At 39.3% G+C, this 22,090-nt stretch overlaps 1 protein-coding gene across 1 annotated transcript in view; it reads right to left on the minus strand.

Moving 5' to 3' along the window:
• The window catches only part of LOC126475239 (ATP-dependent RNA helicase DHX8), a 135,197-nt gene that overhangs the window by 64,855 nt on the left and 48,252 nt on the right, over positions 1-22,090 (minus strand). Inside the window, exons 8-10 of the mRNA XM_050102926.1 lie at positions 17,394-17,600; positions 17,076-17,199; positions 10,833-11,014 (exon numbers count right to left, since the gene is read on the minus strand). Coding sequence (XP_049958883.1) covers positions 10,833-11,014; positions 17,076-17,199; positions 17,394-17,600 — 513 coding nt within the window. The remainder of the gene's footprint in view (positions 1-10,832; positions 11,015-17,075; positions 17,200-17,393; positions 17,601-22,090) is intronic.

The raw sequence follows: 22,090 nt of genomic DNA on the forward strand, positions 1-22,090 counted from the left end.
CCATTATTTGCCGTAAGCTAAAGATCTGGTCCTGACAACCTCTAAGAGGCCTAAACCCACACTGATTTTCATCCAATTGGTCCACAACTAATACTCGCACTTTCCTTTCAACAATACCTCAGAAGATTTTACCCACAACGCTGATTAAAGAGATACCTCTGTAGTTGTTACAATCTTTTCTGTTTCGATGTTTAAAGATTGGTGTGATTACTGCTTTTGTCCAGTCTGATGGAACCTGTCCCAACTCCCAGGTCATTTCAATTATCCTGTGTAGCCATTTAAGACCTGACACTCCACTGTATTTGATGAGTTCCAACTTAATTTCATCCACCCCAGCTGCTTTATTGCACTGCAGTCTATTGACCATTTTCTGCACTTCCTCAAATGTGATCCTATTTCCATCATCATTCCTATCCCATTGTACATCGAAATCTGAAACATTACTGATCGTATTTTCACCTACATTGAGCAACTCTTCAAAATATTCCCTGCATCTGCCCAAGGAATCCACAGGATTCACCAGCAGTTTTCCTGACCTGTCCAAAATACTTGTCATTTCCTTCTTACCTCCCTTTCGAAGGCTGATAATTACACTCCAGAATGGTTTTCCAGCAGCTTGGCCCAAAGTCTCCACCCTGTTTCCAAAGTCTTCCCAAGATTTCTTCTTGGATGCTGCAATTATCTGTTTGGCTTTGTTTCTTTCTTCAACATAACTTTCTCTGTCTACCTGAGTTCTAGTATGTAGCCATTTTTGATACGCCTTCTTTTTCCTTTTACAGGCTGCCTTGACTGTGTCATTCCACCAAGCTGTTTGCTTCATCCTACCTTTACACACTACTGTTCCAAGACATTCTTTAGCCACTTCTAGTACTGTGTTCCTTTACCTTGTCCATTCCTTTTCCAATGACTGTAATTGACTACATTCAACTAACTGGTACTTTTCTGAGATCACTGTTGTGTACTTGTGCCTGATTTCCTTATCCTGAAGTTTCTCCACTCTTATCCTCCTACATATGGATCTGACCTCCTGCACTTTCGGCCTCACAATACTAATTTCACTGCAGATAAAATAATGATCAGTGTCATCAAAGAATCCCCTGAATACACGTGTGTCCCTCACAGCCTTCCTGAATTCCTGATCTGTTATTATATAGTCAATGACAGATCTGGTTCCCCTGCCTTCCCAAGTATACCGGTGAATGTTCTTATGTTTAAAAAAGTAGTTTGTGATTACTAAGCCCATACTGGCACAGAAATCCAAGAGCAGTTTCCCGTTCCTGTTGGCCTCCATATCCTCTCCAAATTTACCCATAACCTTTTCATACCCTTCTGTTTGATTTCCAATCCTGGCATTAAAATCACCCATGAGCAGAACACTGTCCTTGTCTTTTACTCTAACAACTACATCACTGAGTGCATCATAAAAACTATCCATCTTATCTTGATCTGTCCCTTCACAATGCGAATATACTGACACAATCCTAATTTTCTTGCTAGACACTGTCAAATCTATCCACATCAGTTGTTCGTTTACATACCTTATTGCAACTACGCTGGGTTCCATTTCTTTCCTGATGTAAAGCCCTACACCCCATTGTGCTATTCCTGCTTAGACTCCTGACAGGTAGACCTTGTATTCTCCCACTTCCTCTTCTTTCTTGCCCCTTATCCGAACGTCACTAACAGCTAAAATGTCAAGCCCCATCTTACTTGCAGCCTCTGCCAGCTCTACCTTCTTCCCAGAGTAGCCCCCATTGATATTAATAGCTCCCCATCTCATTGCCATTTGTTTGCCAAGTCGTATCTTAGGAGTCCCTGGTTTGTCAGTTAGAGGTGGGACTCCGAGTCACCTCCAAAGGTCCCAGGCATTTTGCTCTGATTGTTGCCAGCATCATATTTAAAGTACCAGGGAAGCAGGTTGCTAGCCTTACTTGCCCCGAGTCCCATTGAGTTTTACCCCTAATGGTTGAGGGACTAACCGGTGGATTTGGTAGTCTTTGCCATATGAGCACAAAGGTGACCACGACTCAGAATATGTCCGAAATGCCCAGCCTTATTCCAAAGTAACTGGTATCCCTACTGTCGGGACCACTTACTTGGCCACTCATACGTTACCCGTGGTTCATGAACTAGGACATGACAACAGGAACCCATTATTTTAATTTGAAAAATATAGAACGCAAATAAAAGAAAAATAATTTTTATTTTGAGAATTAAACATACAACTTCACAATTTGAAGGCTATAACACTACAAATTTAGCTAAAGACTATTCTGTTAAAATACTAGCACTGCTTTATACTTTACAGTGCATGGATTTTTCGAGTGTTTTTGAGAAGTGTGTCCTGTTTTGAAAACTGATGTCTGGGTACTTAACTTCAAATAAATCCTATATGTACGAAGAAGGACGAAGAGGGGAGAGCAGTCCATGAGGTCAGGTAACAAATCACTGTCTCTAGAGGGCAGTAAATGGGGTGTGCCACAAGGCAGCCTTTCCACTCTTTTCACTTAGATTTCAAAAGTTGTAGATCATCTCTTACACTTCTCAGTTCTCTGAACATTCAATTAGGAATGGAATTAAACATTTATTGCAAACATTTATTGATGTATGTACCACATTCTGTGTCATAAATGTCACATGATGTATTTAGCTGCACTGGCATGAATTTGAGACAAGTGCAGTGCCCTGACAAGTGCAGTGCCCTGTTTACAAAATTATGACAAACAAAGTAATGAGCATGTTTTTGGCATCGGGCTAGAATGATGTACTAATAAATTTTAGTTTTTTATGAAAGCTTACAGATTCTGTGGAAGTATGATTTTGATGTTTGACATGTTTGTAGTGATTGTGAAACATAAAATAAAGAAGTTAATTGCACCTTCCAAAAAATCATTTAGAAAATGTAGTGATCCTTTATGTAAGTCAACAATAGCTGATCAAGTAATGAACTTTGAAGGGTCATCAAGCTCCAAGCTGTCCCAGTCTTTAAGTTTTATTATTGAAGCCTACAATGTTAAGGTCATACCATTATAGTACTGGAAATGGGAATCTGAATTTCAATAATAAAATCCTTTCCTAGGCCCTGACAGAACTTCAAGAAGCCTTGCTGGACTAATTTTACATCTGATCATGATAAATACCTTGGATGGATACCCCATCCCCTGAGAAAAGAAACAGCAAGCAATTTGTACAAGCTGGACAGTGGAAATTCTGAAGTTGCAGATGACCTATTCTACATGTTAGAATGATGCACAAAGATAAAATGAGCTGAATTGTCTGAGAACACAGACTTCAAGAACTCCAGCAGAAATGCATGGACCCTATTAATGAAGCAGGGAGCCAGTTAACAAGTATCTCGTGTAGAACAAGGAGTGATTGCAAATCAAGTATAAACCCTTATAACACCACTAGAAAAAGTTCCAAAGGACTAAGCTCCTACAAGGGATATTAAACAAGTACTTAAACACTTAAAAAATTGCAAGAAAACACAATGCAACATCTGTAACACTCCACATCTACATCTACGTGGATACTCCGCAAACCACATCTTAAGTGCCTGGCAGAGGTTTCATCAAACCATCTTCACAATAATTCTCTTTACTCCAATCTCAAACAGTGCACAGAAAAAAATGAACACCTATATCTTTCTGTGCGAGCTCTGATTTCCCTTATTTTATTACGATGATCCAATCTCCCTGTTTAGGTTGGTGTCAACTAAATATTTTTTCATTTGGAGGAGAAAGCTGGCGATTGTAATTTTGTGAGAAGATTCCGGTGCAATGAAAAACATCTTTGTTTTAATTAAGTCCACCCCAAATCTTGTATAATGTCAGTGACACATTCTCTGCTATTTAGTGATAATACAAAACTTGCTGCTCTTCTTTTTACTTTCTTGATGTACTCCACTAATCCCATGTGGTATGGATCCCATACTACACAGCAGTACCCCAAAAGAGGATGGACATGCATAGTGTAGGCAGTCTCTTTAATGGATCTGTTACATTTTCTAAGTGTTCTGCCAATAAAACACAGTCTTTGGTTTGCCTTCCCCACAACATTTTCAGTGTGTTCTTTCCAATTTAAGTTGTTCATAACTGTAAGTCCTAGATATTTAGTTGAATTTATAGCCTTTAGATTTGACTGATTTACTACATAATGAAGTTTAACAAATTCCTTTTAGCACTCATATTGATGACCTCTCACTTTTCATTATTTAGGGTCAACTACCAGTTTCTGCAGAGATATCTTTTCTAAATTGTTTTGCAATTTGTTTAAATCTTCTGATAACTTTAATAGACAATAAATGATAGCATCATCTGCAAACCACCTAAGATGGATGCTCAGATCGTCTCCTAAATAATTTATATAGATAATGAACAGCAGATGGCCTTTAACACTACTCTGAGGAACACCAGAAATCACTTCTGTTTTGCTTGATGACTTTCCGTCAGTTACTACGAACTGTGACCTATTTGACAGGAAATCACGAATTCAGTCACATAACTGAGATGATATTCCATAAGCATGCAATTTCACTACATGTTGCTCGTGTGGCACAGTATCAAAAGCCTTCTGGAAATCTAGAAACACGAAATCAATCTGAAATCTTTTGTCAATAGCACTCTACACTTCGTGTTGTTGTCTTCATTCCAGAGACTGGTTTGATGCATCTCTCCATACTACTCTATCCTGTGCAAGCTTCTTCATCTCCATGTAACTACTGCACCCTACATCCTTCTAAATCTGCTTAGTGTATTCATCTCTCGGTCTCCATCTACAATTTTTACCCTCCACACTGCCCTCCAATACTAAATTGGTGATCCCTTGATGCTTCAGAACATGTCCTATCAACCTAACCCTTCTTCTAGACAAGTTGTGTCACGAATTCCTCTTCTCCCCAATTCTACTCAGTACCTCCTCATTAGTTACATGATCTACCCATCTCATCTTCAGCATTCTTCTGTAGCACCACATTTCGAAAGCTTAAAAGACTTCCTGACACTTAAATCTGTACTTAATGTTAACACATTTCTCTTTTTTAGAAACACTTTTCTTGCCATTGTCAGTCTACATTTCATATCCTCCCTACTTCGACCATCATCAATTATTTTGCTCCTCAAATAGCAAAACTCATCTACTACTTTAATTGTCTCATTTCCTAATCTAATTCCCTCAGCATCACCCGATTTAATTACACTACATTCCATTATCCTCATTTTGCTTTTGTTGATGTTCACCTAATAGCCTCCTTTCAAGACATTGTCCATTCCATTCAGATGCTCTTCCAGGTCATTTGCTGTCTCCGACAGAATTACAATGGCATTAGCAAAACTCAAAGCTTTTATTTCTTCTCCATGGATTTTAATTCCTACTCCAAATTTTTCTTTTGTTTCCTTTACTGGTTGCTCAATGTATAGATTGAATAACATTGTCGATAAGCTACAACCCTGTCTCACTCCAACCACTGCTTCCCCTTCATGCCCCTCGACTCTTATAACTCACATTAATGATATGGGCTTGCAATTTAGTGGATTAGTCCTGCTACCTTTCTTGAATATCGATGTGACTTGTGCAACTTTTCAGTCCTTGGGTACGAATCTTTTGTCAAGCAAGCGGTTGTATACGATTGCTCAGTAGGGAGCTATTGCAGAGGCATATCCTGAAAGGAAACTTATTGGTACACAGTCTGGACCAGAAGACTTGCTTTTATTAAGTGATTTAAGATGCTTCACTACTCCAAGCATATCTACTTCTAAGTTACTCACATTGGCAGCTGTTCTTGATTCTAATTCTGGGATACATACTTTGTATTCTTTGGTGAAGGAATTTCGGAAGGATGTGTCAAAAAATTCTGCTTTGGCAGCACTGTTGTCAATAGTATTTCCGTTGCTGCTGCGCAGAGAAGGCACTGAATGTGTCTTGCCGCTACCACACTTTCCATACAACCAGAATCTCTTTGGCTTTTCTGCCAGATTTCAAGACAAAGTTTCATTGTTGAAGCTATTACAAGCATCTCGCATTGAAGTCTATGCTAAATTTTGAGGTTCTGTAAAAGATCACCAATTCTGGAGATTTTGCATTTATTTATTTATTTATTTTTTCCCCTGCAACAGTGTTCTGACCCATTTTGTGTACCACGGGAGATCAGCTCCATCGTTTCTTAATTTATTTGGTATAAATCTGTCAATAACTGTCAATTCTATTTCTTAGAATTCAAGCCAGATATGGTCTACATTTACATTGTTAATTGGGAAGGAGTGGAGATTGTCCCTCAGGAAGATATCACTTGAATTTTTGTCAGCTTTTTTGAATAGATATATTTTTTGTTTGTTTTTGGAGGATTTGGCGATTACAGTTTTCACTCTTGCTACAACCACCCTGTGTTCACTAGTCACTGTATCCATTTTGATGCTCATCATTAGCTCAGGATTATTCATTGCTAAGAGGTCAAGTGTGTTTTCACAACTGTTTAATGTTTGTGTGGGTTCATGAACTAACTGTTCAAAATAATTTTCAGAGAATGCATTTAGCACAATTTTGAGTGGTTTTTTATGTGTACCTCTCGCTTTAAATATGTATTTTCACCAACACATCGAGAGTAAATTAAAGTCACCACCAACTGTAATGATTTGAGTCGCATACGTTTTTGAAATTAAAATCAAATTTTCTTTGAACCTTTTACTAACTGCATCATCTGAGCTGGGAGGTTGGTAAAAGGACCCAATTATTATTTTACTCCGGCTGCCAAGAATGACCTCTGCCCATAATAACTAATAGGAACTATCTGCTGCAATTTCTCTACAAGACAAACTGCTTCTAATGCAACAAATACGCCATCACCCACTGTGTTCACCCTATCCTTTCGGAACACAGTTTAAAGAAAGAAGCAAATCTCCTGGCTTTGATGAAATCTACAATGTATTCCTTACCAGCCTCAGTAAAATTGCCAATAAAAGGTCAGCCAGTTCCTGCTCTGATGTTTGGGAATCAAGTTATCTTCCAAAGCTCACCAGAAAGCAAAAGTGATGGCCATCCTAAAGCCAGGGGAAACAAAAGACAAAACTGAGAGCTTATGAACTGCAGCCTTCCTAAGTTTCTGTTACGAACTACTGGAGAGCTTGATTCTTAACACAATAATGCAGGTTACTAATGGAAGCATTCCAATCAAACAAGCGGGATTTAGACAAGACCAAAACTGCACAGATCAGGTTCTCTGCCTATCAAAATATACTGCAGCTGGTTTCCAGGAACAACAAAAATATCAGCCATGTTTATAGGCATCACTGCCACCTATGATATCATTTGGACAGAAAGAGTGCTATGTAAATTTCTTCATGTAGAACAATAGCCAAGCTCCTGAACAACTTGGTGGCAAATCCTTCCAAATAGTTCTGGGCCAAAATAAAGGCTCACAGAAAATTCTGAATAATGGGCTGCCTCAAGGACTTGGTACTGGACCCCATTCTCTTCAACCTATGCAGAGCTGACATTGTGGAAACATTTTCTACAAAATTTGCATATGCGGATGGCATAGCAATTACAACAAGGCATAACTCAATAGAAGTGACTGAACAAGCATTATAAAATGACCTAGCAAGCCTTGAAGAATACAACATAAAATGGAAAACAATCCCAAATGTAACAAGATGGAATCTTCATGTTTCCATCTGAATTAATTAAATGGTTAATCCCAAACTGCAAATAAACTTTATGGCTCTCAAATCAAATACAATATTGCCCAAATTGTCTAGGTAGTACACTGGAAATGACTCCCATCAACAAACAGCACTTTCAGTACAGCTATAAAGACTGCCTCAAGAAATGATATAATACTGAAGCTGACAACCAACAAGCTATCTGTCTGCATGAATGACCACCGACAAACTGTAACCAAGAAACAAGTGGACTACACTGTTGCTGAGTACGCTGCCCAACATGCCATCCTTCATTTCAATGACTACTTCACAGCCTGTGCCATATGGATCCTTCCCATCAAAACTATCTTTTCTGAATTGCACAGGTGGCAAATTTCCCTGCAATATATCCTACATTCCCATAACCCTCGTGGCCTCAACTTTTGTTAGTCATTGTCCTCACCCGTCCAGCCCCTTCACTGTTCCCATTCCAGCAGCACACAGCCGTCATACCACCATCGCACCCAGTCTTTTTACTGCTCCTTTCCCACTAACCCCCCCCCCCCCCTCCTCTGCCATCCGTCTAACCATCCCACTACACATAGCTGCCTTACCCTCTCTCCACTGTCCCAGCCTCCTCCTTATCCCCACCCAGTCACCGCTCCCATCATGCACTGGTGCTGCTGCTCGCAGTGTGGCTTCAGTTGTCAGAGACTGCAGTCCTGTTGCATTTGCATGCATACGTGTTTCTGTCTGTCGTCTATTTTTGATGAAGGCCTTGTTGGCCAAAAGCTTTACTTGTGACAGTCTTTTTGTTGTGCCTATCTGTGACTCAGCATCTCTACTATGTGGTGAGTAGCTTTCTATATTGGTATGACTACCACCCAGCTGTCCACCAGAATGAGCGGCCACCAGCAAATTGTGGCCACGAACAAAGGAGACCACCCTGTGGCATAACATACTCGATTTCAATGGTTGCTTCACTACCCGAGCCGCCTGTATCCTTCCCTCCCCCAACAGCTTTTTTGAACTGCGCAGATGGGAGTTATCCTTACAGGATATTCTCCGCTCCTTTACTTATCCCAGGCTCAGCCTTTGGTACCATACTACATCCACCCTCCACCAAACAGTTTCCACCGCTTATGTCCTACCATCTCCTCCCCATTCTTGTTTCCCACCCTGCTTATTTGGCACTCTCTGCCAATGCACCCACCTACTTTTCCCTGCTCCTCTCCTTTTTCGCTCCTTCTTTCCCCACCTACCTGTCCACAACCTCTTGATGCTGCACTTGTTGGCATTCTAGTCCCTGCACACTCCACCAGGCAGCATTTGCCTCTCTCCCTACTCATACACTACTATCCCTTCCCCTTCCGAACACCCTCAAGATAGCTGCTTGTATCCCAGATGATAGTTTCATTCTGGCCTGAGATGCTGGAGTTGGCGATCGTGTGCATGAGGTGTGCTTTGCTTGTGTGTATGAATGGTGTGTGTTTATCTTTGCGAAGGCTGTAGTTGAAAGCTGTATGTAAGTTCCTTTAATTGAGTCTCTCTGAAACTTAACGTGTCTTCTTTATGTTAAGTAGAAATCTGTCTTTTCCAACATGGTGAATGTTGCAGTTTGTAAGCTTTCAGAGCCAGTGGCTCCTTCTTTTGACAGTAGGGTTAAGTCGAAAAACGAGGGGTGAAGGAAAAGGACTGGTGAGGTATATGAAAAGGGGTAGAGTTCGGAAAAGACACACAAACCCTGGGTCAGGGGAGACGTACTGGGCAGGATGTCCCCCTGACCCAGGGTTCTGCATGACTTTTCTGAACTGTACCCCCTTTCCTAAACTTCACTAGTCCTTTTCCTTCACCCCTCTATCTTCCTCTTAGAGACCTTCTGCCAGACGAAGAAGCCACTGACTCCGAAAGTTTGCAAACTTTAATATTTTTTATATGTGTTCTCCTGCCAGTGCCTGGTGAGTAGATTTTTTTATGTATCCACTTACATTATATCTTGAAAACTACTCGACAAATCTCCAAGAGGTTTTCACAGATAACTTAAGTGTAGCTTGGGGCAACATATAGGCTTTATTGATTCAAAATCAGAACACAGAAATGAAAGACATCATAATTTAAAGTTTTGTCTAAAATTGCCTTCTAGTTTAGTAGTCTGGATGTTTAATCATCATGACATATTATACCAAAGAACCAATGGATGGCACTGTCAGTTTCTTTTCAACTCAGTAACAGATGTATTTTCAGAAGATTACATTGGTGAGAGAATTAAGGGCTGCAATATTATGTTTATCAAATGTAGTTAGCCAGGGTAAACAGATTTACTGATTGCACTTTGTGTATTAAAATCTTTGAGTATTAAAAACTTTGCTTCTTTTGATATGTTTCATTCACATTCTTCGCTGGGAAAAAAAAGAATTGATTAAGTTTGCTCTTTGATTTGAGTGCCTCCAAATAACATTTTGATTAAATTTTTTTATGAATAAAAAAGCCTACAAAACAGCAGAGTCCATCTGAATACACCAGAGCAACTAAACAACTGAGACTATGTGGTCTCATGAATCCAAAGCAGGTTGTGAGGCGAGACTTGCTGTGGCTTGAGAACATCAGGCTTTAATTCACTGTTTTGGAAATTCCTTCTGAGAGTGAGGCATGAAGTAACTCTGATCAAGAGTGTCATGCATTATCTTGCTCCTCAGAAACCTTCATTCACAAAGGCTTAAATTTACTTCACTCCACCGTATCATCATAGAAGCTGAAATTTATTATACGAAGTGGTCTAGGTGAACAAGTTTTTATACGTCATATTCCAGTTATTCGTAACAATTTACCATTTACGTGTGTACAATTCCCGGGGAGCTTATGTTATGCGATTAGTGCAAAAAAAAGCACAATTATAGATGCTGCATGTTGAAAGGCAGCATGGAACCCTAGTGACAGTCACTTTTTGCATGGTCAACTCTGTGTGTTTCTCCCAAGTTTGTGAAGCAGACAAGCTCACTGTACATGCCTCAAATCACACTACTTTAAACATTGTACACAAAGAAGCTTTATAAGTCAAAAATAAATTCCACTCATACGAAGTCTTGGGCACAGCTACAAATAAATACCTGGGCAACGCTGGGTTTCTCAGCTAGTGGATAGTATAAATAAAGCTTGAACAAATGTTCTGTACTGTTCTCTTCAAGAATATCTCAATACCTTTGTAAGTTCATCCTTCAGTTTGTATATAGGTAAACTCTGCCTCTGTTCAAGAAGTGTCATATCAGTTTTTCTACCAAAAGAGCTTTTCTTCCCACCAATGACATGCTTTTTCCATTCAGGTAGATCTTGGTTAGTTAAACCAATTCCACGCATATTTGCTGCTAAACTCCTGCCATCAGCTAATCAATGAAAAAGAGAAAAAAGGACATTAATATCAGACAAAAAATTTAACATATAAACTGCTTTTCAATAACATTGATATGAAAAGGGTAGGCAAAACAAGAAGACTTTGACAGTCTTTTTGTTGAGCCTATATGTGACTCCTCATCCCTGCTACATGGTGAGCAGCAATCTATCCTTTTCATAACATGGTGGTTATTTCACCCTGGATTTTCCATTGTTTGATTTCAATAACATTATATTCATCAAATAAGATGAGAAATGCAGGATGTCATGTTAAACATATAATAATATAAAATGTAACAACTAGACATGTAACTGAGATATTTATTAGCGGTTTGCTTCTACAAGTATGGTAACTCCAAACATTTTCTGTGTTTGCTTGCGGCAGTTGGTACAACATGCAGATGCACTTAATTGCTTTGTTCACGTAAATGCTTGTCATGAGCCAAGTGGACTTCACAATAGGTATTCTGTGTGCTTTCTCTTGTGGAGCCAAAGTTTGTCACACTGATAAAACATCATGTTGTGATCTTTCAACAAGACAGCACAACATATCATTATGCCAACTCTGTGAGGGATTCCTTGGTTCATGATTTGGCAGATCAGTGGTTAACCCTCTAAAAGCCCAGACATTACACCACTTGATTTTTTTCTGTGTGGGTTCATCAAGAATAAAGAGTAGCAGATACAAATTTGTAATCTGCGAGATACGCACCATCGCATTTGTGCAGCTATTGCAAATGTTATGCATGGAAAGCTGCAAAACACTTGGAGAGAAGTGGAATACAGATTATGTCTGTTGCGCCACTAATGGGGTGCATATTGAGGTGTGTATAAAAACATGCTGAGTTACCATACTCGTAGAAACATACTGTTAATAAAAATTTCATTATTGCTCAAGTTATTACATTTTATATTATTGTATTTTAAAACCCGGACAACCTGAACAGAAATTAATTAGCTATAGCATTGCACGCCCAATTACAGCTATTGAAAAATAAAAAAATTTTATGAATGTAACATGTGGTAAAATAGTTTATGTAACACAGTATAATAAGACAATATGATCGCTAAAGTAATGCAAAACAACAACAACAAATAAACAATTACAAACTGAAACTGATGGCCAGTAAAATTAATCTCATAGAATATTGCATACAAATGGAGCTAAATGTTGATGAGTGAACTCTAAGGTTAAATTGTGCTCCTTAAATTTATGGAATATCTGTAAGATCCACATTCGGATAGTATCCTAAAACAGGTGACCGTAAATCACATGTTACAAATATACGGCTATTCTTACAATAAAAAAAAGAAAGCAAGTCACAGTAAATAAAAAATTCAACACAAAAATATGTACAAAATAGTGTTATGATAATTTCACTACATATAAACAGATGTTTACAAGGCATACCATATTTATGGTTGAGAATCTTTTCTTCATTACTACAAAGGAAAGTTATACGAACAGAATGAATACAATTGCAAAAATAGAACCTACCTTTCTGGTTTGGCAAAAGAAATCATCATTTACTCAATTCAACTCACTATAAAGTTGGAAAAGTGAACAGAAAACAATCGAGAAACAGAACGTAAAGTTTTCAAATCAAGTAATTATCAGATCAAAATGTGATAGCACATTTTTTCACGTTTTATTCCATGACCATACATCAAAGGTCACTTTCAGCTATATCAAGATTATTTTCAATAGGTGAAGAGTATGAGATCAGAATGGATAGAACAAAACAGACGAGAGATGCAGAGGACTGACAAAAGAAAGCCAAAGTGAAAGGACTCCGTCAGCTGTCAGATACTTCCACCTACAAACCATGCCACAGTGATCCCATTCCAGCAAACCACCAGGATCTCCAGTCACCACTCAAATCCATCTCAGAACCTCTTCCCACAGTCCATCTCTCTACTTACCCCTACCACTCCCCACACTCCCACCTTCTACATGCTTCCTAAGGTCCATAAACCCAACCACCCAGGACGCCCCATTGTGACCAGTTACTGTGCCCCCACTGAGAGAATCTCTGCTCTTGTAGACCAACACCTTAAACCTATTACCCGGAACCTATCCTCCTATATAAAACATACCAACCATTTCCTCGACCGACTCTCCACAGTTCCTTTCCCTTTACCACACAGTGCCTCGCTCGTCACTATTTATGCCACCTCCTTGAACACTAACATTCCTAATGCCCATGGCCTTACTGGCATCGAACACTACTTTTCCAGATGTCCTATGGATCACAAACCAACAACCTCTTTCCTAGTCTCCATGACCAACTATATCCTCACCCACAGTTACTTCTCCTTTGAAGGCATTACCTACAAACAAATCCATGGTACAGCTATGGGAACACATATGGCACCATCCTATGCCAACCTATTACTGGGCCATCTAGAGGAATCCTTCTTAAAAATCCAGAATCCTAACCCCCTCACCTGGTTCAGATTCACTGATGACATCTTTGCTATCTGGATTGAAGGTGAGGATACCTTATTCACATTCCTCCAGAACCTCAACAATTTCTCCCCCATTTGCTTCACCTGGTCCTACTCAACCCAACAAGCCACCTTCCTAGATGTTGACCTCCACCTCAGAGATGGCTACATCAGTATCTCCGTCCATATCAAACCTACTAACCAACAACAATGCCTCCACTTTGACAGCTGCCAAGCGTTTCGTACCAAGAAGTCCCTTCCGTACAGCCTAGCCAACCATGGTCGTTGCATCTGCAGTGACGAGCAGTCCCTCTAAAAATATACCGAAGGTCTCACTGAAGCCTTCACTGAGCATAATTATCCTCCCATCCTAGTTTTTTAAAAAAAAAAAAAAAAAGTGCCTATCTTTCCAGTCGCCCACCCCCTCCCAAAGCCCCACAGTCCCTCAGTACCATCTGGGACTGGAGCAACTGAATTACATTCTCCACCAGGGTTTTGATTACCTCTCGTCATGCCCTGAAATGAGAAATGTCCAGCCCACTATCCTTCCCACCCCTCCTAACGTGGTATTCCGCTGTCCACCAAACCTACACAATATACTCCTCCATCCTTACACAACCTCTGCCCCCAAACCCTTACCTCATGGCTCATACTTCTGTAATAGACCTAGATTCAAGACCTGTTCCATACATCCTCCAACCACCACCCACTCCCATCCGGTCACTAATATCCCCTATCCCATCAAAGACAGGGCTACCTGTGAAACCAGTCATGTGATTTACAAGCTAAGCTGCAACCACTGTGCTGCATTCTATGTAAGCATGACAACCAACAAGCTGTCTGTCCACATGAATGGCCACTGACAAACTGTGGCCAAAAAACATGTGGACCACCCTGTAGCTCAACACGCTGCCAAACATGATACCCCTCATCTCAATGACTGCTTCACAGCCTGCGCCATATGGATCCTCCCCACGAACACCAGCTTTTCTGAGCTGCGCAAGTGGGAACTTTCCCTGCAATACATTCTATGTTCCCCTAACCCTCTTGGCCTCAACCTTCGTTAGTCACTGTCCTCACCCATCCAGCCCCCTCCCTGTTCCCATTCCAGCACACATATAGCCGTTATTTCACCGCCACACCCAGTCTTTTATTTTCTCTCCTTTCCACTACTTACCCCCTCCCCCCTCCACACCTCCTCTCCCACCCTCCGTCTAAACTGCAACACTTCACTGTCCGCCACTCCCTCCCCCTCCCCACCCCAGCTTCCTCCTTACCCCCACCCAGTCGCCACTCCCATTATGCACTCGTGCTTCTGCTTGCAGTGTAGTTTCAGCTCTCTGAGACTGCAGATGTGTGTGCAAGTTGCGCTTGCGTGAGTGTGTGTGTGTGTGTGTGTGTGTGTGTGTGTGTGTGTGTGTGTCTACTGCTGACAAAGGCCTTATGGCCGAAAACTATGATTGTGTGAATCTTTTTATTGTGCCCATCGCGACTCAGCATCTCTGCTATATGGTGAGTAGCAACTTTCCTTCTCTCTTTCCTGGAATTTCCATTGTTTGTTATTTGGATGTTCTATGGATATAATCTATTACGTGGCATATAGCAATTGATTTACAAATGTGACACATGTCCTCAGACGGGAAAAAATGTCTTCATGCAGACAAATTACTCAAATAGCCTTTACTAGCATTTACACAATTTTACATTAGGGAGTCCTATTTCAAAGTGAAGAGGTATCTGTCAATGATGTATAATACTAAGGCAAGGTTAATGTACAGTCTTGCTTTCATTAACATGTTGGAATGTATGGTCTTCTGTGTATACCCAAATTTAAATAACATTTTTCTTTTGAGTGAGCTTCAAAAATTTTTGAATCCAGAATAGGATGTAAAAAGGGAGACCAATAATGTGTTGGGTAAACAAATTCCTACTTCCTGATTCCCGGATGATCTTGTCTCATAATGAGGCACCGAAACAACCCAAGTGTTTCGTGTTCTAAACCATGACCACCATCAGGTTCTGGATACTGCTAGTATTGAGCAAGATTTTATGACCCGTGATTCCAACAAAGCTTAGTGGTGACAATGACAATATTAAATTCTGGTCAATAATTGCAGTCAGTCATATGAGTGCTCTCTTACGATGTTCTGCCCTTGATGACATACTCTTTGCCAATGGTCTAGCCATGGAACATTTAATGTCTAGGGCACACAGTATAGATTTACAATGTGACAACACAAACAGTGACAAAAATGGTGTAAGGTGCCACACTCAGTGTTAAGAGTTTTCAAATAATTTAAAATATGTGTTACAGATATTGGGGGATGGATGAAAGTTATTCTGGGTGATGTGACAAGTAGTTTTGGTAGTGACAGTCACATTGCAGCACACAAGTGTTATTTAAAACAGGTCTTTATCCATCCCTTCTGCAAATAACTGCCAAAATCACAGCAAAAACAAATGTTCCTTTGCTTAGTTCTGAGGTAAATATAGAGATGGAAGACACTGAAGCAATTCAGAGGCAGGGTGATAGATCTGTTACTGGCCAGTTAGAACAACACATAAATGTTACAGAGATGTTTCAGGAACTTAAATGGGAATCCCTGGAGGGAAGGTAACATTCTTTTCGAGAAACACTACTGAGAAAATTTAGAGAACCGCCATTTTAAGCTAACTGGTGAATGATTCTACTGCCACCAATATACACAGCTCATAAAGATCATGAAGATAAGATACGAGAAATTAGGGCTCTTATGGAGGCATACAGACAGTTGTTTTTCCCTCGCTCTTTTTGTGAGTGGAACAGGAAAGGAAATGACTAGTAGTGGTACAGAGTACCCTCCGTCATGCACCATATGGTGGCTTGCAGAGTATCTATGTAGATTTAGATGCAAATGATCCTCATCTGTTCCAACTAGGACCACAGTATCAATTTCTAGAATTTTGTGGCATCCAACCAATCATTTTCTGCCATCTGGCATGGCATCATTAATATTATTGCCTTGTCAAAATGGAAGCTGCTAAGACTACAAATTTTTCTTCAAGCTGGTCAGTTTCCTAATAAACATGGTAGTAAGATGCATACTAAAATCACAGAATCAAAAGAAAACTTAACTTGAGACTATTATAAAATTAAAGAGAGGTAGAATGGATGGCCAGCACTTATGCACATTTAAATGTGTCTTACTGGCAGTACTGGGATTCGGCCTTGTGTAATTTAAGTAACAGTGAGACATAATAAAATGATCAAAAGTTGTGCTTCCATTTATAGTATTAAAATGGCAACTGTATATCATTTCTCCAAAACTATGCATTTCCCTGAAAAACTTCATTCTTAGTCTTTTTTAAAAAAATATTTTAGGTGAAACACACGCATTATGTAGCCATTTTGTACACAGATCCTACAATTCCAAACATGACCACTCTTCTGAAAACATGTGGATGGGGGTCTTTAACACTCACCTTTTTTCAAAGGTAATCTTTTAGTATGGAACTTACAACATAATATTTAAAGCAATATGCTTACACTTTTACAACTCAATTTTAATTTTACAAAATTAAAAATATGGAAAAGTTTTTGCCTACATGTGCATGTATAGTTCTTACCTTCTGGAAGGGGATCTATCCAATTCTTGTTCAAGCCAGTGGGTATAGAGTCCATTTCTTGTTCTCGCTGAAGCATTTTAAGTTCCCTTCTTTCTTTTGCAAGCGCACTCTGCATCATAGCTGCCTATGGAGAATGAAACAGTTAATAGCAAAGTATTATTGCATGTGCAAGCTAACATCTATATGCTCTGTATGCCTTAGTCAAATTAACTAAATCAGAAAATTTGTGTTTGAGCCACAATATCCAATAGGAACATAACTTATTTTCTTACATTTTACAGAAAGAAAGATAAACTTATGACTAAACTTTAATTATACCTGTGCAAGTGACCCATCAGGATTTTTCACAATCCTAACAGGACTCAAATCATGTAGCATACGACCATGTCCCTGCAGGAATGGTGGTTCATCCTCCACCATTTCTATCTCAATGTCTTCTTCTTCATCTTCCTCCTTTGGCAGGAGGCCAGTTTCATCATCAAAATCAGGCAATTCAGATTTGTCAATGCACGCAGCAGACAGCATCTATCAAAAACATACAGAATTTAAAATATTTGACACAATTATGCAGCAATCTTCTATTAAAAATATGAAATAGTATTAAGGTACTGAAATTACAAGTGGAAAAAATTAGACCTAAAGCTTTCAGACAGGTTAACACTGTATGCCAAGCAAGAACATTTAGTGTTTCAAGAATTTCTGCATAAATTCGAGAACCACTTGGCCTTCTATCATATCGAACACACGATATTTTAGATGGGAGAGTGGGATGATAGAATCCTAAATACTGCGTGTCACATGTTTGTGTGTGCAGGTTTGAAGTTTGTCATGAAAAGACTGTAGACACGGTGGTCGAACGGCACCGACAAGTACTTGTCGGGCAATCCATGGAAGTCGCAGTGAAAGAGCAAGGAAGAACTATGAAACTTCTGGGTTATTCTGTGTTAATCGTATCAGTGACCATTGTTATAAATAACACGAACATTTGAGATTCTAAATTCTGAAAAAGCTCTTATCTTGGACTTGTTGGAGGCAAGACATATTTCACAATTTGTTTGTAACAGAGTTATGGTTGTTAAGCCAACTCCTTTCTAAAATGTACTTAAATCTGTTTCTAATGTGAGACGATACGAGCGACTTACAAGAGTCAAACGTTTATATGCGAAGTGTGAATTTTGTTCTTTTTGAAGCTCAAATATACCGATAGTTGTTGAAAGTTATTCTTCGAGTACCTAATTATTTCACAAGTAAAGAGAGAGTCTTTAAAGTTCCTGTAACTAGCATCATTCTTCGGAGAAGAAGTTTATAGAGAGTCCAGAAGCTGGCTACCCAGAGAAGAAGATCCGCTGGGTACACCAAGTAAGTCGACTCACACAAGAGAAGTGGGAAGTTTGCAGTCCAACTTCACACACTCTTAGTCGTCAAATCATTAGAAACAAAAAACGAATCCATGAATTTGCAGGAAATTGTCTTAACATATCTAAGGCATTTGACTGTGTGAATACGATAGTCTCCTAAACCAACTGAGATTTTATGGAATTCGTGGTACAGCCAACCAATAGATAAAATCTTATCTAAACAAAAGAATGGTTAACACTTTGGCGTCTGCACGTCTCATACAAATGTATTCGCTTGGCACTGACAGTGCTAGCTCCAATTACTTGGCTTGTCACCGGCCATTCTTGACATTATCGGGAGGTTAGAGATTGTTATGTTTTACTAATCTCGTCATTAGTTCTCATAAGTTCACAACCCTGTTCCCCTACTTTCATAAAATTTCGAAGATATACATATGTAAATAAATACAAAATTTGTTTGTTTCATATATTTATTTACATTGTCTTTGGTACTTAATTCCTCTTTTTTGTATGATATGCAGCAAAACAGTCTCCAAGATGTAACGCAACTCCGCAAGACTTGCACATTAAGTTTGTTGTTCTGCTTTTTTTGTTTTTGGAACATACATATCAGTTCCTTTGTTTTTGTTTATTCGTTTCGGAAATAAGTATTAGCTGGTGTTGCTTTATGTGACTGGAAAGTCTGTCAACCGGATAATGACGAGATATAAGCGATGTAGTGGCAACCCCCAAACTTTGGTCAGAAGCAGGTACATGGTCTTTTATCCATGAATCAGGCACTTTCAATAAAAAATCCTGAAATTGGAGACTCTTGTGGTCTGCATTGAAATATTGCCGTGTACAGAACGCATTAAATAATGTGCAATTAGAGAGGTACATGAAAACCTTTTCTGACCATTTCATAATTTTTCTGTATATAGGGTAATAATTCAAATATTGGTCTGCCCATTCCACTCCATTCATGTATTTGTTATAGTCTAATATATTTTCAGTTTTTTTATTGTATAATTGGTTTTCCTACATTTTCTTTGAGTGTCAGTCAAAGTGGCATTATATATAGTAGGTATCATTCGTATCGTTTTAGTTTTTGAAGTTCTCCATATCTGTGCGAGTACTTCACCTTTCCGTTGATGACAAGCTTCAAACACATTGACTTTTGTGCGCTTTAATTTTTCCGGAAATCCTATATTCTTTACAAATAACTTCTCTCCAAATTCTACACTGTTATAATAATTATCCATGTAGAGGTGGTGCCACTTTCCGTAAGAAGGTTTCAATAGGTCCAGCACTGTTTTTGCTAAAGGCTGTCCAGCGCCGCTATATATCTTGAATGAGGAAATGTATCTCATATTTGAATCACATAGCATCCAAATAAGTATGCCGTATTTTGTAATTTTCGATGGATTTTAAACTTTAAAATTTAACTGTCCACACCATGGTAGCATTCCTTCATCAACTGAGATATTTTGGCTTGGATTAAGGTTTCTTTAAATTTTTTGGAAAAATAATCAATTAAAAATTGCACTTTGAAAAGCTGGTCAGCATTATCCAGTTTATAGCTGCTGTCAGAAAAATGTAAAAATGATACTGTGTGTCTGAATCAGTTGCGGGACTTCGTTTTGCGAAAGATTGGTGTCTATCAATGGATTCGTTGACCAATAATCATCGATCCTTGCTTTTTTTACAATTCCCATAAGGATAGCAAGCCCAAACCATTTTCTAAGTTCAGGTCCTGTAACATCGACAAATCTGACATTTTTTTAAATCCCGTTTCCTTCTATTGCAATTTTGACTGTAGTACTTGTTGGTTTCATTGCTAAGATATTGAAATAGATCGTTCCCAATATACAATTCTAAGATATCCTCGAGACTCTGTGTATATTCGGGAAATATGTTTGGACTGGGAGATCCTTCAAATTTACTATTGGTCCTCGGTAAATCAAAGTCCGACCACTGTGCACTGTCTCTTCTTCTGATTCAGCCGAATCAGTTGGCAACCATAGCATTCGCCGAATTCTTCTTGGACGTATTTCACTACCTTCCGATGATTCTGCTTCACTTTCATTTTTTTGATATTCAATGTCTTCTTCCCACTCAGTCAAGTCATCCGATATGTCAGACAAGACGTCTGCTCATAGGCAGCACACCGCGCCTGGTACACGCGGTGCTCGGGGACCACAGCACAGCTGAGACACCTGAGGATGGGCTTATAACAGTCCGAAACCAGCTGTGTGAAAATAAAGTAACTTACAACTGAAGCGGTATTTTCAACTCTGCTGTTACTGATTTGACTGATGGGGGCTGCTGAGAGCTATAACACCTACTGCACTCCCCTGACTTAAGCCCTCGTCAGTTCAACTCGATTTCTTAACTGAAGAAAACATTTCACAGCATTTGCTTCAGAACTGCTACAAAGTCGTTGGGCAACAGACCGCGCCCCTCGAACTGTCAACACAACTGGCACTGCTAAGAGTATCCTACGACTTCCACATTGCTGGCAACAGAGGGTACACAATGGTGGGGACTACTCTGAAGGTCAGTAAAACTTTGAAACACGTATCTATTTAGTATGAGCTGTAAATAAATAGTTGCCACTATTAATGTTCTAACCCTCAAATTCAGTTCTGCACATCTAGAGGTACTTACATCATTAAATGGAGAGGAAATAATAACTAAAGTGAAAATTTTTAAAAAATTAGGTGTACATATTCATGCGAAATGAAACTGGAAAAAACACGTTTTGGAACTCTTAAAACAAAGAGAAGAAGGAAAAACATAATAGGAGATCATGGACTGGGGAAGACTGATGAAAAGGGAGAAAAACTGATAGCCTTTTGTGAATGATTTGATCTTTGGATTGCAAATACTTGGTTTAAGCACCATTAACAGAGATTATACACATGGAAAGCTCCAGGTGATATTGCTAGATATCAAATAGCCTTTGTTGGGTTGGGTTGTTTGGGGAAAGAGACCAAACAGCTAGGTCATCAGTCTCATCGGATTAGGGAAGGAAGTCGGCCATGCCCTTTCAGAGGAATCATCCCAGCATTTGCCTGAAGCGATTTAGGGAAATCACGGAAAACCTAAATCAGGATGGCCGGACGCGGGATTGAACCGTCGTCCTCCCGAATGCGAGTCCAGTGTGCTACCACTGCGCCACCTCACTCGGTTGGCCTTTGTTATAAACAGACATCAGGACAAGATTAAAGCCTGTTAAGAAAATACAACAGATAAAGAAATGGTATTGTGGGAAATTAAAGAGTGAGAACTTTATGAAAGAGAGCAGTCACAACGTCAAAAATACACCAGAACACACAAGGAAAAGTGTAGACTTCACTGAAGAATGGTATACCATTAGAAATACAGTGTTGGAAGGATCAGAAACAGAAACTGGAGAGGAGAAAAGAACAAGCACTAAGAAAGAGTGGATAACAGAAAGTAAGTTTGATAAAATGAATAAATGTAGCAAAAAGAAAAATGACAATTCGGAAGAAGGCAGAAGAAAGTACAGAAAAGTAATCAATGAACTAAGAATTTTAAATGACCAGGCTAGAAAGGACTGGATGAGAAAACAAAGTAAGAAAAGAGAATAAATGGATGAGAAAGTAAAATTGGAAGAAACGTACAAAACAGTAAAATTCTTAACAAGGAAAGAAG

Source organism: Schistocerca serialis, chromosome 4 (genome assembly GCF_023864345.2).
Source record: "Schistocerca serialis cubense isolate TAMUIC-IGC-003099 chromosome 4, iqSchSeri2.2, whole genome shotgun sequence".
Lineage (NCBI taxonomy): Eukaryota > Metazoa > Arthropoda > Insecta > Orthoptera > Acrididae > Schistocerca > Schistocerca serialis.